Here is a 17,233-nt window from a genome sequence, read left to right on the forward strand (position 1 = left end):
ATGTAAGTTATGGGTTTGGTCAAGTAAAAGTAAAATACTCCATTACAAGTAAGAGTCCTGTGTTCCCTGAAGTGTAGTGAAACGGAAGTGTAAAGTGTAAAATGGAAACACTCAAATTTTACTCAAGTTTATGCTTACCTATTCCTTCTTATCATGGTACACACAATTGTTCCACACACAATTGCAATGATTAGAAAACATACAAATGTTATGATGGTAGCCCTCCCAGCAGCCACTGAGCAGTCACAGTCTGAAACATCTGGGGGAAAAAACACAAAGAATGTCCTAAATGCATTTCTCCTAAACAGACAGAAAATAAAAACACATTTTGTCCCGTACCTCCAACAGTTAACTTGTGGCTCACTGTTTGACTCAGCCCTGTAGCAGCATTCACAGCAGTGCAGGTGTAAGTCCCACCGTCAAAGCTTCTGATGGAGGGCATGACATATAAAGACTCCTCCGTACTGGTTAGCTTTCCATCATAAAGCCACGTGAACGTTGGAGCTGGTACCGACATAGTGGAGCAGTAAAGCAATATATAATCTCCAACACGTACTGATGTAGGTCCTTTGATGACCATGTTGTCAGGTCCAACTGTAAACAACAAAGAGATTGTTTGAAGAACTGTATTCTTGTAGAAGCTCATGACGTGTTCAGGTTTTTTGATTTGGGGGTTTTATTTTTGGCTTTCAGTCTTTAGATTAAATCAGACGTACTGTTAAAGTTGTGATCTTTTGAACAATATGCTGCGGTTATCTGTGTATAACAACTGACATTCACTGAATAAAGTAGGCGACGCTACTTTTGAGGTAGGCCTGCTTCTGAGCATTAAATCCATATTTGTGGTTTGAGTCCACACATCCTACTGAACTGACTGGGAGCTTTAGAGCAATTGTCATGTTAAGTCATGGTAGGTTTGTGACACGAATCCCTTTGTCGTAAACTCACATTGGATAAAAAGACTCATCGGTTCGCTGGTTTCACTTGTGGCACCATTCGAGACTTTGCACCTGAACGGTCCCTGGTCGTAGCGGGTCACGTTCAACATAGTGAGAGTGGAGCCTCCATCAGTGAGCTGAACTCTGTCGCTGGCTGTAACCTCAGAGCTGTCGTTGAGCCAGAGGAACGAGAGAGAGGATCCAGAGGAGGAGCAGGACAGACGGACAGAGCTGCTGAACTCAATCAAGTGTGTGTTGTTTGAAGCCGCCACCACCACTTCGGAGACTGGTGCTGTGAATAATAAGTAAAAAGAGACTAGCAGCAAGTCAAGAACTCAAAACGTAAAGCCATTGTGTTGAAACCATTGAACCTCTTCTAACTTACTCTGTACAGACACAGCTGCAGGCTGAGATGTTTGGTTTCTCTGGGTTTTGTTGTTGAAGGCCTGGCAGCTGTACAGTCCGCTCTGATTCATCTGCATGTTCATCAGTCTGAGCTCTGGTCCAGTGTCAGGCATCATGTCTCCATTCAATAACCACTGAAACAAGGCAGCAGGTATGGAGTCTGCTGAGCACGCCAGGCTGATGTTTGATCCTTCCTCAAAGTATTCTTGTGGCGGAGATATTGTCAAAATAATATTTTCTGGGCCGTCTGAAGAAAAGATATAAAACAGTATACAGTCACCAATCAAATAACAGTAGCTGGAGAAAAGCTGCATATCGCTTCTTGCTTGGCTCAGTGTGAGGGGTCATTACTGTTAAGTATGTCGTTCCAATGCTAAACTGCATCATTACACTAAATGCAGCTGACATTTACTCAGTATCAGCCAAACACAGCAGCAATCCAACAGATAAGGAGCACAATAAGACATTTAGACAAACCCACACTCCTGACATTATGGTTGTAATAATTATAAATCATCATGCAAATGTAAAAGTCTGAGTGGCATATGCATGCAGATGCTGTAACTTCTGAGAATACTCACAGCTGATGTGGAGCTTCATTGGCTCACTGGTGTAATTACTGAAATTATTGAACACATGACAAATGAACGGTCCGTGGTCGTAGCGAGTCACGTTAATTATAGTGAGAGTGGAGCCTCCATCAGTGAGCTGAACTCTGTCGCTGGCTGTAACCTCAGAGCTGACGTTGATCCAGAGGAAAGAGGGAGAGGATCCAATGGAGGAGCAGGACAGACGGACAGAGCTGCTGGACTCTGATAAATCTGTGGTGCTGGGAGTTATCACAACATTGGATATTTCTGCTGTGGGTAGAAAAAAATATATAAAATAATGTTGGCACAGATCAATTGCTCCGACTCTGTTTCTTCAGCAAGATTATGTTCAGTTTTGCAAATTTAATTGTGTACCACTTCCACGTCAAACAACACAACTAAACAGTCTCTCAGGAATTATTTCTGCCCTATGCTCTTGAGGTCGTTCCTCCCCAACTTACACTTTAGTACAGAGACAACTGACGGATGAGATGTTTGATTTCTCATCGTTCTGTTGTTGAAGGCCAGACAGCTGTAGTTGCCACTCTGACTCATCTGAATGTTCACCAGTCGGAGCTCTGGTTCAGTATCAGAGAGCTGGTCTCCATTCAGAAACCACAGAATCATGGCGGGAGGTCTTGAGAGAGCTGAGCAGGTCAGAGTGACGTCTGAACCTTCGTCATAGTATTCTTGTGACGGTGATATTGTCAGATTGATATTTTCGGGGCCGACTGCAGCAGGAAAACGCAAGAAGATATGGTCACCAACAAAATACATGGAGGAAATAAAAAAGTAAACAAAACGAGCATCACAGATAAATAACTCACATATGATGAGTAGCTCTACTGGATCACTGGAGCTGTTACTGAATTGATTAGACACATAACACCTGAATGGTCCCTGGTCGTAGCGGGTCACATTAGCTATCGTGAGAGTGGAGCCTCCATCAGTGAGCTGAACTCTGTCGCTGGCTGTAACCTCAGAGCTGCCGTTGATCCAGAGGAACGAGGGAGTGAATCCAGAGGAGGAGCAGGACAGACGGACAGAGCTGCTGCTGGATTCCAAGATGTCTGTGGCGCTGGAATTTACCTTCACATTGGATACTGGTACTATGGGGGAAAAACTATTGATTAGCATCGTTGCACAGTTGAAATAATGGCAACATTCCTAGCCCTTAAGATGCACGGTGAACAATTGTATTGGTGCCGTTAAAAACCTCAACCTACCCAGTACAGTTACAGCTGAGGGCAGAGATGTTTGGGATCTCAGAGTTTTGCTGTTATAGACCTGACAGTGGAAGTTTCCACTCTGACTCATCTGAATGTTCATCAGTCTGAGCTCCGGTCCAGTATCAGTCAACTGGTCTCCATTTAGAAACCATGTATACAGGGCAGCAGGTCTGGAGTCAGCTGAACAGGACAAGATAATGTCTGACCCTTCCGCATAGTATTCTTGTGAGGGAGATAACGTCAAAAGAGTATTTTCTGGGCCATCTGCATTGTGCAACACATGGAAAGTAAACAAGAGAGTCAGCAATAGAATGTTAGTAACATGAGAAAAGTTGTATGCAGTGTGCGCGGCTGCAACGGTTTTGTACCAGTCAAAAGCAAAACTGCATCATTATCACACTAGCTGCAGGGATCAACTGCTCAGTCACCAAAGCTCCAACAAGTGATGAGGCAAAGCGGCTACATTTTGCTGTATTCATGTCAATGTGAAAGTGTTCAGCTTTTGGATTTGAAGAAACATGCGACGATGGAGAACTCACAGCTGATGGAGAGGTGTATTTGATCGCTGGTGGCGCTACTGACAAGGTTGGACACATTACAACTGAACGGTCCCTGGTCGTAGCGAGTCACATTCATAGTGAGAGTGGAGCCTCCATCAGTGAGCTGAACTCTGTCGCTGGCTGTAACCTCAGAGCTGCCGTTGACCCAGTGGAAAGAGAGAGAGGATCCAGAGGAGGAGCAGGACAGACGGACAGAGCTGCTGGACTCCACCAAGTCTGTGCTGCTGGCAGTTACCATCACATTAGAGACCGGCGCTGTGGGTTGAGATGAACCAAAAACATGTTCTCAATGGAGGCAAAGCTTTTTCCCCCTGTTGCTGTAGCAGGACGATGACTACAAACAATGTATAATGTAAAATATCCCTGACCATGAACATTCATGTTGGACAGTTGTGACCTGGTATACACTTGCTCCCTGTATGTCAATCAAATTCAGGTTTTATTGAACTGATAACAATATTGCATAAGACAAAGGCTGCAGGAAAGATATGGTGTAGGTCAAAGTAATACAGAATAGCTGTGGAATTAGCTTATCCAATTATTGGATATTGATATATATCAGTGGAAACATTTATTATTTGACTGTCAGAGTAGTCGAACAAAAGAAGTACAATTCTTCTGGCATTTCATCAGTTTTGAAATGATGACATAATATTTGGTCATTGCACGTTTGTTGAAGTATCACTTTAAAGCAATTGATGCCTCTTGAGGGAACACAATCTTGAAAAAGTATGTTTTACGTACGTTTTTTTAGTTCAACCATGTTGCATCAACATACCGTGAATATCAAGTGTGCAGATTCCTCTCTGCTGTGTCGCACCATTCGTTATAATGAGGATGCTGTATTCTCCACTGTCGCTGAGAGTCAGATTCCTTAACTCCAGAGATCCATTAGCTCTGAAGAGGGTGATCCTGTCTGTATAGGCTGGTCCAATTATGTCTTCATTACTGGAGGTTATTATACTGGAATATGCACCATGGATATCATAAAACGTCCATGTTACTATCATGAAAGGTACTTCTGGTGGAGTCACTGATGTGGTGAATACCACCGTCCCTCCAACAGCTGCAATAAGACGTTCTGGTAGCAAATTTTGTCCGTGGCTTAAACCTGGAGGAGACACAACACACTGTGGATCACTGAGGGAAAGATGAGCCTATTTGAAATAGAAGACACATCATTAAATCAAATCCTAAAATAAGGTTAGGATTTATATTTCTTTACAATGTTATCTGTCTTCTAGAGTCATATTTACATCAACATACTGTATTATGCAACACAACTAAAATATTTAGAATACAAAACAATGGCAAATAGAGTTTTTTCTATGCCATGTCCACTTTTTAATTGAACATACAGGTGCATTCAAAGAAGTTAGATCCAACTGTGACGTGCACTGGATCAAAAGGCCGTATACATATAGCTGAACAGAATAACAGTTTAAATTGAGATGTGACGGAGGAGTTTTGTGTGTAAAAGTGTTTATTCAAGTGTTTTTTTCTCACCTGAGATTGCTCCCAAGATGACTAACAGTATCACAGATGTTTCCATATCTCCGGCAGCCTCAGGGCAAAATGTTTTCAGAGAGGAGGTGCAGTGAGGAGTATGTGTGTGAGGGGAGGGGCAACGCACCTCCTCACCTGTTCCAGCCTTTACTTCTTTTGTGGTGCCAAACTCATCCTGATTGGTTAGGACTCAGTTTGATAAACAATTGATAAACAAACTTCATGTACACTTATAAATCAACAACAAGTGTTAGTTACTGTTGAATAATTAAAACACAACAAAATTAGCTTTAAACCTTTATTAATTGTAAAATAAAATGGAAGAGAAGAGCAAAATCATGTGTCTGTGTAAACTAAAGCCAAGGCCATGATGTGCTGGTATGATGATATCACAATAGGACAAATATTATTATTATTATTATTATTATTATTATTATTATTATTATTATTATTATTATTATTATTATTATTATTATTATTATTATTATCATATAAGCATTACACATTGGGAATCCTCTGTGAAACATAATAGCTCATCTGCTTGTCCACGTTGTTTCACGTGGCTGGTCAAAGGCATACTGAGGTACATCCTGTAAATTATTACCCACAGATTTTGAAAATAAGTTTGGTAAGTAAGTTTTATTTTAATTAGAAAATTAGGCAATAGCCAGATTCTAAAGACACCATTTTCAAATTTATATATATATATATATATATATATATATATATATATATATATATATATATATATATATATATATATATATATATATATGGCTTATATTAACTGTATTATCTTGAAAAACAAGTTAAGATTTTCCAATCCCTTTTCTTGTCTTTCTTATTTTATGATTTAAGAGGTTTAAGTCCTGCATCTATTCCCAGCCTTAAAGCTCATTGCTTTCTGCACCACCTTCATACAGACCAACACATGTCCATGTAATGTTTAGTGCAGGACTCCGTGGTCAAAACGTAATTAACTCAAAATGTGTTCCGATTGTATTATAACAAAGTTGCTGTGAAGTGCTTTAGGTTGATGCTTTTGGGGTTCATGGCAGCAACATGCAGGCGCACCCTTGTGACCAAAACATAATGTACAAATGGAAGGTACATAATGGTGTTCATTAACACGACACAATCTGAGACAGAGTTTTAATAAAAGTTTATTATCGTGGCAATTTGATTAGACATTATCAGGCTTTAGTCACCTTTAAGAACATCAAACACTTTATCAGAGTTTAAAGGCTGAATGATTCAAAAACAAATTATACAACGTAGCTCTATTATCTATTTATCTGTTAGCACTAATGAGACCATTGCTGGACGTTGTTCTTGTTCTCTGAGAGATGCCATTACAGAAATTAGCAATACTTTAGTTGTCTTAATATGCAATTAATAGACACAATTTGACAGCTGTTAAAGGTGAAGAAACACTGGTTTGTTATTTGTCATTTATAGCTTTATAATATGTGAACATACAATTTAAAGACACAGCGATAATGCTTAACACAGAGGAATTATCAAAAATAAAGAAAATTGCAGATCAAAATGAGCAAGCTCTTTATATTACAACTCCACGAACAAAATGCAGTCTTTAGACCAATATGAGAGCCACCGTGGTCAGGACAGTGCAAAACATCATGGACATAGAACCAGTGATAGGGGTAGAGGAGTCTAGATCAGAAGAAAAAAAGAATTACTCTGTTTTTTCTATTTGCCAACACATATCAGTATCAACAATTTACTGTTGAGAGTTATGAATGAGAGCTTAAATACCACTTAGTGTGTGGAACACAGAGGCCTCCAGACCGGTGATACTGTTACGGGCCGTGCAGGTGTATCTCCCCAGGTGCCTATATTCCATCTCGTGGATGTAATGTGCAGACCCGTACATCATAAAGTGTTTGAACCTCCAGAAGAACGTGGCCTTTGGTAGGGAGTCAGCAGAGCAGCTCAGAAAGACACTATCTTCAAGTTCTGCTCCTATTGGAGTCTGAACAATTATGGGTTTGTCAGGTCCATCTGAAAAGATGAGAAAGAAGATACTATTTAAGAAAATTAAAAGAACTTACATGCAAACACTCGGTTACAAAAAGTGCTGTGGTATATACAAGTACAATTGGAAGTACTTACAGTAGACTTTAAGTCTGCATTTGACCGTATCAAAGCTGAAATCATTGCTGACATTACAAAGAAACTCTCCAGTGTGTCTCCGGTTCAAGGGGCTGAAGGACAACACTCGGTTGCCATCGTGAAAGCTGAGTCCGTCTCCGGGAACCACAGGTTTGCCGTCCTTCAGCCACACATGAGTCATGAAGCCGTTAGCATTGCAGGTTAGGTTCAGGGAGGTTTTACCTTCTATCAGGTTTTCAGTGGGGCACACCATGGTGGGTTTCAACACTGTGGCTGTGCACAACAATGTAAAAGAAAGAGAGATTCTTAAAACAGACATCTTGTCAACAGGAGCTGATATTTTCAGTCCAAATACGTTGATATTACGCAAGCATTATTTTAAATACGCCGTCAGATTGATGAAGTCTAACTTACTCTGCACCTCCAGTTTAGCGGTTCCTTGAATCTGCTCTGCTCCGTAAGGGATGATGATTAACTCGTATTTCCCGCTGTCTTTTTCAGTCAGGTTTCTTAGCACCAGAGAGCCAGTGGATTTATCCAGGGTTATCCTGTTCTCATAGCCGGGTCCCACTGCATCAAGACTGGTTGAGGTTATGACATTGGTGGTCCCATTGACGCTCCAAGTCAAAGCCATAAATGGTTTAGCTGGTGGTTTGACAGACGTTGTGAAGGTCACACTCTCTCCTGTTGATCCATGAAGTAAGTCAACAGGGAGCACGCCGGCTCCATTGCAGAGACCTGCTGAAACATTTCACGGTTAGCCAACATTTCATAACCTCTCCTAGTGATGTCGAATGTAAAAATAAGTTCTTATATATTTCTTACCTGAGGAGAGAAAAACAAATATGGTTGATCTGAGAAGTGTATAGCTCATGGTGAATTACTCAGTGTGGTCCACTTCTAATGTTATCTGACCACCTGCCGTCTGACTTTGTGCAGCGATGGAAAAAGTGTCCCTGTGATAATCTGCAGTAAATAAAACATGTCATCGAGGCGTCCACAGGCTGGGAATGCTTAATTATTCAATCAATGATCCATTTCTTATTGTTCCAATTCCTCCAATCTTGCATACCCAGCTAATAAAATACAACTGCATGTTCTGTACACCAGCAATAATGATTGTTATTAATGATTAGCTCTTAGTTATAAACTTGATCATGACAAAAGATTTTCCACACCAGAGACTTCCTCCACTCTAGTAGCACTGCTACATTCAGGCATAAATGCTACCATAAGCATGTGAACATGCAGTAACAATGTTAACATGTTGATGCTCATATCAATAGAATACAAAGCTTGATCTTATCAGCACTTTTCAAAACAGAGAAACAAAGTCTTAGGACTGCAATGAGTGAAAATCAGGCAATATAACAAATACAAAAATGAAATGGAATAAGATGTTCGCAATAACAGAAATAACAACAGTGAAACTACAACATATCAAACATGTTGGAAACAAAAGAGTCTCCCAACACTAGTAGAGTAATGTTTACCTCAGGCACAATCTCAGTTTACCAAGTTAATTAGTACCTGATGAGGAAGAATTAAGGAATTTATCTAAATGCATCCCAAAGAGAGACATGAATGTCTGAATTAAATGCAAAAGCAGTTCAAAACATCATCATCATCATCATCAGTAAATCACAACAATACATTTTTTTCTCGATCTTTAAGGATAAGCCTCTTGTGGCAATATTTCTGTGTAATTTGTATATCAAGACTTCCTCTTCCTGTTAGCAACTATCCATCCATCCATTATCTTAACCGCTTATCCTCATTAGGGTCGCGGGGCGCTGGAGCCGATCCCAGCTGTACTGGGACTAAACTAAAGCAACTAAAGATACAATAATGGAGTTTAAGATCATAAGTAGACAATTTACAGGCTAATTTCAACCTTGTAAAAAATAAATAATGTTCGCTGATGGCTTCCATGTTATATTTTGGACAATGCTTCTTTTGTTCTCCGCTCGGACTGTTTTCCGGCAGCCAACCAAACATGTTTGGTTTATACGACACAGATTACAAATGGAAACGCACATGCTTACAATTAGGGCCGCACAACCAATCAAAATTTAAGCAAAATCTTAAAATGACCTATTGTAATTTGCAATTTGCAAGAGGTGGAATACTTTTTAAAGACAAAATGTATGTCAAAATATCTTTGTTTGATAAAAATGCCAGTAAAAATCAATGCAGGCTAAGTTATTTTAAAAAAAATAGGATGATGTGAGAATTACATTCCCTTTAATATTTGACGTCAAATATGATGTCAAATATTAAAAAGTATACAGTTTGTATTTATTTGTGCAGCCCTACTTCATATTCTAAAATTGTCTTTATAGAGAATAATTTCAGACAATGAATTTGTCTCGTTATTCAGACATTTTGCAATTCAGCGTTTTGGTAGATTACCAGTGATAACATGAACAAGAGTCATATAATAACAGTATAATAACAGTATAATAAGAGCTGCAATCACCTTTGAACTTTCAATCTCATCCACTGATGATCAGCTTTCACTTGTTCATGAAGTTTAGTCAAAATTCAAGAATAAACTCTGGAGGCACAATGTAAATGTTTTAATTTATTGTTTGTTGGCGGCACGTGAATGTCAAATTAATAAATTAAAATAAGTATATACAGCATAACTTAAAATACAATTTCCACAAATATTTAAAAAGTCGCTGTTCAAACCATCACAGAAAAACACAATTTTAATAGAATTATTTTTATAAATCTTTTGCATTATCTTTTATCCCAAACTACTACGATTCAATATTGACACAATAGGAAAACATGAAAAACGAAAATCAGCATTAGATATTCAATATAGAAATGCACAAGGTACACAAAACTCATACAAATGCAAAAACATGAGGATCAGCAGAACAATACTTGTTTTTACTATATTGGTGCAAAACGCTCATCACAACTATTTTTCAAAAATCTCTTAGTAACAATATATTAAAGTCAGAGTGTAAAACCTTTCGAGAAGTATCCCTCAACTCTTCAGCTCAATGGAGCTTTATATTCTCGTCCAGTCCTTCAACAATCACAACCCTCTTTCTGGTTGAAGGTCTCAAGAAGAATATTGGACTTGCTTTTGACAGGAAATGCAGCAGAAATGCTACTGTTGCTCTCTGCTGGAGGAGTAAATGGCAAATGTTTGCAGATACACATCCAGATCAGTGAGGTAATGATTATCTCACGGCTGCTCAGTGTGTTATCTTGTTGTGGAGCTCTTCATCCTCCAAATCTTCTGCTGGACAGTGAAAAAGAGGGAAATGTCTCTCATGGCGTTTGTTTCTGCTCTGATCAACTGTATGTTATGATTATTCAGGAAATAGTTTGTGTATATAAACCAAGTGAAATATGTTCCATCATAATATATTCATCCATATTTTATCACATTAAATGAATTAATTCAAAACTCACCTTTTAAATGAAAGATGATTGTTGAGTTTAATTGTTTTCATATATTGCTGATGTGTTCTCATACACACATTCTTCTAGTTCTAGTGGGAAAAAAAGATTTGTTATGTGTGTGACTGTGTGACTGTGTGTGTGTGTGTGTGTGTGTGTGTGAATGAGATCAGATAAATACAAACCTTTACTTTCAGAAGGCGGCGGTTCTAGGCAAAAGATAAAAGGTTTGTTATATCCAATTATTTATATTATTCATATAACCAGGTGTGTGTGTGTGTGTGTGTGTGTGTGTGTGTGTGTGTGTGTGTGTGTGTGTGTGTGTGTGTGTGTGTCTGTGTGTGTCTGTGTGTCTGTGTGTGTGCGTGTGTTTGTGTGTATACACGTATGATGGAGGAATTAATACAAACCACGACTTTCAGAAGTTGGCAGAGCTTTCTTGTTGTTTCTAAATATAGAAAATAAAACATTGTTAAAATGTCCACAAGTTGCAACTCAAAATTCAAACTGTAGCTTTTGTTGTGTTTGGGTAGAAATTTCCAATATCATTAAGGAATTTAAAAAATACTTTCTAAAAAATATTTTTTACTGATTTAAATTAAGCCCTAAAAATGCAAAAAACTAAACAATTACGTTAACTATTTGATCATACGTTAACTGCATGTGTTGTTTTTTTTGCATGTTTTTTTTTTTTTTGCATTGGGAGGAGGAGCTTATCGCTTTAAATCTCTCCGTAGTTCAGACCTGGCGTGTTATATATATATATATATATATATATATATATATATATATATATATATATATATATATATATATATATATATATGTGTGTGTGTGTGTGTGTATGTTAACTTGCTGTTGCTCCAGAGTGCTGTTATATTGTTCTGATAACATTACTTTAAAATAAAAGCAATACACTAGTTTTTTACTTCATTGTTGAATTTGGCGCATAATTCGATTAGGCAATTAATCGCGATTAATTTTTTAAGACATTTTTGTCCAAAATGTACTTTTTAAGAGTGATTTACAAATGATTTTTAGTTTTTACCAGCAGATATTTCAAAGAATTTCAAACGGGTTATGGACTTCTGAACTGATGACAAAAGTCCTGGTGAGCCACAAAAGGCTCACTGGTTATATTTTAAAGCTTTTTTCCACTTACTTTGTATAAAACATGTACCCTCCTCCACACAGTCCGGCACAGACGACTAAAACTGCGATTACTATTCCAGCGATGCAACCCTCCGAACATTTGACTGTTTCTGTGCAAACATAAACACAACAGACAAGAACACGATTTTTACACCATTCTGTATACAGCAGGGGTGTCAAACTCATTTTAGTGAAGCGGCCACATGCTGCCCATTTAGATCTCAAGTGAGCCGGACCAGTAAAATCACAGCATAATAACGCATCATTAACGACAACGTTTCTCTATGTTTAAATCATTGGTGAAGGTTTTTAGATGATAAACTCTATTTTAAGGTATTTCAACAATTAACTAGAAACATAAAGACCAAAATGTCAAACATCAGCCCTCTGTTTATCTGCCTGGGCTCTCCACTGCAGATTCCCTCGCTTTGTGACGCGTTTGTGACGCCACTTTCATGACGTGATCCATGTTTAACGACTTCCAACACAATAATATCAGTGCTCACATCAATTGTGACTGTGGATCAATGGTTTGCATGTCCGTCTTATAAGCAGAGGATCAGAGGTTTGAATTCCAGCTCTGCTAATTTTGTCTTAAAACAAAACAAACAATTTTTCTTGGGATTGAACACCTTGGCGGGCCGGATTTGGCACGCGGGTCGTATGTTTGACACCCCTGGTTATACAGACACCACAGTAACTGTCTCGAAGGCCAAACTACTGAAATCAAGACTTCTAAACCACAGTCCACAAATCAATATGTGTGACATGCTTCCACTTCTTATGTAGTAATCTATGGCTAAAAGCTGTTAGTACATTTGACATTTTAGGTGCAAGAAAGAAACCATTTAGATTAACAGCATGTGGTCAGTTCATCCAAATTCTGACTGCCGCTGACTGAGTGAGACCTGCTGTCAGTGATTCAGTACGTTTTACTTAACAGTGTGTTGATCACAATATTCAAGACTTTCAACAAAATCTGTCATCAACACCATCTGGGTACCTGTTACAGACACTGTATGGGACGCTGATGATCTTCTTCCAGTTATATGATTCATCACTTCACAGATGTAGTCGCCATGATGCGAATGTTCAATGTTGTCTTTAGTAAAAAACGAAGAATTGTGTATCATCTATTTGAGTGCAACGCACCATTTACTATTCATATAATTTAATAACGGAGAAGATGTCTTTAACAATTGACTCAAAACAATGGACAGATGAAGTTTGATCAAATGTCATTATTTCAATGCTTTATCTGCAAAATGATCCAATATGTTTTTTATATCACCTAATTTACTTTCATATCATAGCATCCCCCTCAGGCAGAGAGGTGAACAGCCTTATGGGGAGGCTTTTTACTCTGAGTCATAACTAATATTTAATGGTTGGCCTTTTATGGCAATACAAATTATGCAAGAGTACATTTAATGTAAGTGCCATCTTTCTGGTGCTACTATATCCACAAATACTCTTAATTCAAATTGATCCAGTACAGAAACTTTCAGCATGTTGTGATAGAAGTGGTCTGAGAGAAGACTAGACTTCTGCACCTGCTCTTGGTTTAGAAAACCTACTGACCGGAGACTTTGAGCAACCACAGGTCATTACAGACGGCGTTCCTATAAGCTGATCTACAAATGTAGATGTACGCACACATCCTAGATGGTTAAGTCTGATTCAAAAGCAAGAAATCCTGTGGTTAATAATTTGCAACAATTTCTACACTGAAAAGCAACTCAATAAAAATAATTCTCCAAAAGAGAGTCGAAAAGAGTCTGAGAATAAATTCAATAACTCACGTCAATATCAAGAAAGTGTTTCAGAGCTCGAGATGCATTACCCCCCCCGCCCCCAGAAAACTACATAATCCAGGTTTAAGAAAGTTTCATCTGATACTATCACAAGTACATAACCCATCTTTTTTGTCTCCATAATTCTTAAAAAATTATGCAAGTGTACACTTACTGTAAATTTCTGACCGTTTGCAACTATATCCAATAAACCTCTTTCTTCAAACTCACCCAATATGGAGACAACTGAGGGCTGAGACGTTTCATTTCTCAGAGTTTTGCTGTTTAAGGCCCGACAGCTGTAGTTTCCACTCTGACTCTCCTGAATGTTCGTCAGATTGAGCACTTGTTCGGTACCAGACTGCAGGTCTCCATTCAGAAGCCACGTAAAATGTGCAGCAGGACTGGAGTCAGCTGAGCACACCATGCTGATGTCTGACCCTTTCTCATGGTATTTCTGTGTCGGATATATTATCAGATTCATATTTTCTGGGCCATCTGCATTTATAGGGAAACAACAGCAAAAAGTTAGTATGCATTATTGTACATCAAGTCAAGAAAAAAGCTCAAGACGATTCATTTGTGCCGAAGTTTGATTGATTCCATAAAGTTGAAAATGTTGTTTCTAATACTCTGGACAAGGCAATATAGACAAATTACACAAAACAAGGCAACTTCTCACTAAACTATAGTACAATATAAACTTTTTGTCTCTTTTTGTATCCAGAGTGTTGTCAAATGAAAGAGATTTTAAATGAATAACTGAGCATGTATATTAGTAACTCACAGCTGATGGTGAGGTGTATTTGATCGCTGGTTGCGTGACTGACAAGGTTGGACACATTACAACTGAACGGTCCCTGGTCGTAGCGAGTCACATTCATCGTGAGAGTGGAGCCTCCATCAGTGAGCTGAACTCTGTCGCTGGCTGTAACCTCAGAGCTGCCGTTGATCCAGAGGAACGAGAGAGAGGATCCAATGGAGGAGCAGGACAGACGGACAGAGCTGCTGGACTCCACCAAGTCTGTGCTGCTGGCAGTTACCGTGACGTTGGAAACTTTCTCTGTGGATGAAAAACAAAATGGTTTTACATTTGCCACCACATGAAGGTTCAGTAGAAGGAAACACTGCAGCGGCTGAGAATTAATTAATAATCTTATCAGGAGACGTTGAGTGGCTGCACAATGAAAGTTTGCAAAACTGGTATTGAATTAAGTTTATGTTATTTTCAAACTGTACCTTAAGGTGGTTGTTCTTTCAAAATACCATGTAGTTAAATTTAACAACCTGATATCTCACAAACATAAAACGTCTATCAATGCCTGTTTTGATTGTCTCAACAAGAGCTACACATGAAAAGGAAATTGAGGATGTTTTTCAGTATACAGGTGCATTTAAAAGATAAACTCAGTGTTTCCATTACATGTTTTTAACATATTGTTGATATCCAGTCCTTCCACAACTAAAAATAAGAATAACACTCATCGGCATCAGTGTTCAAGTGAAAAGATTAAAATGTCTTATGACTTATAGACTTTGTATTTATCAGTCAGAAACCATCCCATAATTTGGATAGAGAAGTAAATTGAGCAGAAGAGTTTATTCTTGACCTTGGAAACAGTACTTTGACAAAAAAGTACTTGACTTACTTGATTTGTCCTTGCTCGTATGGTTTGTCTCAGTATCAAATAATTATTATCGTGTCATTATGTAATAACATAATCTCAATTCGGTTTTAGTTCGTATGTTTTTACACTTTTTATAGATCTCATCTCAAACCACTCAACTCCACTAATTTATTTTATTTATTAATTATATTATGCCATGCATAATCTCCACTCCAGAATTGGAAGTAAAGCAACGTGTGACATGTGCTCACCATGTACAACCAGACTGGTTCTTCCATCCTTCTGGAGTTCTCCAGGTGGAAGAATGGAAACGCTGTATTCTCCACTGTCAGTAAGAGTCAGATTCCTGAGCTCCAGAGATCCAGTAGACATGAACAGAGTGATCCTGCTTTCATACTCTGGTGTAGTGATGTTGTTAGCATTGAACGTTATTATATTGTTATCCCCAAATTTCCACTGCACTACTAGAAAAGGTGTTTCTGATGGAGTCACTGTTGTGGTGAACATCACTGTCTCTCCCACAGCTGCATTCAGAGGACCGTCTGGTAGCACACCAACTCCTCTGGTCAAACCTGGAGGAGACATTTACAGGGATGTAAAAACTACCCAAGACACAAATCTGCAGCAGACAAAACACTTGTTCTCCTTATTTCCAGTATGACTCTTTTCAAAGCTCAGTTGTAGCTTTTCTACATGTTCTCTTTGCTGCAAACAGAAACTTCTGAATCAAGTTAAAGTGATCATCACATTGCTAACAAGCTCAATTAGCTGACACGTTTACATAGCAGATGGTCATGAAAGCTGCTCTGTATGTTTGGGAAATGTGTCCCATAGATATGTTGAATACAGCAACAGAGAAACTTGTACTAATAAGTTAAATATCACTTTTATCTGCAGTATCATGTGGTAAGAGCTCACCGGAGATGGCCACCAGGAGGATGAAGTCTATCACAGCCATTTTCATTTCTTCTGCAGTACCAAGAGACAAGAGAAGAGGATCACACTCCTTCACTTTGCCTTTGCTAACTTCAGAATACTGTATGCTGATTTAACTTTATGACGTAGTACAAGGAAGTACTGTGCGTTGTGGTTTTCCCCGATCATCATTCCTCTGAAAGGTTGAAGTACCTGCCCTGTAGTTGATAATTAACAATGTACACAAAACAAAACTTTGGATTTATGTCCAAATAGCAACAACTTTCACAGTTTGGCATCATTAAACAGTTATGGGTTATTCAGAGACATCCTATTTTGGATATTAATTTTTGCTCGGAGGTGGCAACATTATAAATACTTTAGTCCCATTAGTTTGCTGATGGCAAGACAATAATTGTTCACAAATGATTTGATAAACAATCCAGTATCATGTGATGAAGTCATACAGTGCGGCATGTTGTAGTTCTATTCATTTTAGGTATTGTAAGCCACACCAGAGTCTCTATGGCTATGTTAATGTTCTTTGTTTGGTTGGTCCACCACTTTGGTTTGGACTAAAAACTTATTTCATGAAATAAACTGTTTGATGGATTGCTATCAAATTGAAAGATGAAATTGTATAAAGACATTCATGGCAGCCAGAGAATGAAAACATAGACACACAGACAGAGATCCTGTAACTTTCCTCTTGCGCCACCAGGAGGTTGATTTTGATGGACCTTTTTTCTTGCAGGTCAAATTTTTAAATTATCCTGTGAAATTTCTCAAGATCACCAGGATATATTTCAACAAAATGAGGTTTAAATGTATGGTTATTGTTCTGAGGTCTTTATTTTGTTACCACTCTTCTATTATTTTAGGGACTCAAACAACATGCGAATAAAAACTTGTCAAAAGCAAATATACATGAATAAAACAAGCAGACAAACACAATGAAAGA

At 38.4% G+C, this 17,233-nt stretch overlaps 1 protein-coding gene across 1 annotated transcript; it reads right to left on the minus strand.

Moving 5' to 3' along the window:
- Nucleotides 1–243: 243 nt before the first annotated feature.
- LOC137781156 (hemicentin-1-like) lies at nt 244–16,321 on the minus strand. Its single transcript, XM_068569744.1, has 18 exons — nt 16,276–16,321; nt 15,609–15,929; nt 14,517–14,792; nt 14,048–14,227; nt 7,776–8,099; nt 7,362–7,634; nt 7,005–7,250; nt 6,829–6,902; nt 5,229–5,403; nt 4,501–4,833; nt 3,702–3,977; nt 3,160–3,426; nt 2,761–3,042; nt 2,395–2,664; nt 1,925–2,203; nt 1,324–1,590; nt 1,011–1,230; nt 244–259 (listed from the first exon to the last, which is right to left on the minus strand). The coding sequence occupies exons 1-18, from the start codon at nt 16,319–16,321 to the stop codon at nt 244–246; spliced, it is 4,125 nt and encodes a 1,374-aa protein (XP_068425845.1).
- Between the last annotated feature and the right edge of the window lie 912 nt (nt 16,322–17,233).

This window comes from Clinocottus analis, unplaced genomic scaffold (assembly GCF_023055335.1).
Source record: "Clinocottus analis isolate CAN_PGR_092001 unplaced genomic scaffold, fCliAna1.0.p SCAF_9, whole genome shotgun sequence".
In the NCBI taxonomy this organism is placed as follows: Eukaryota; Metazoa; Chordata; class Actinopteri; order Perciformes; family Cottidae; genus Clinocottus; species Clinocottus analis.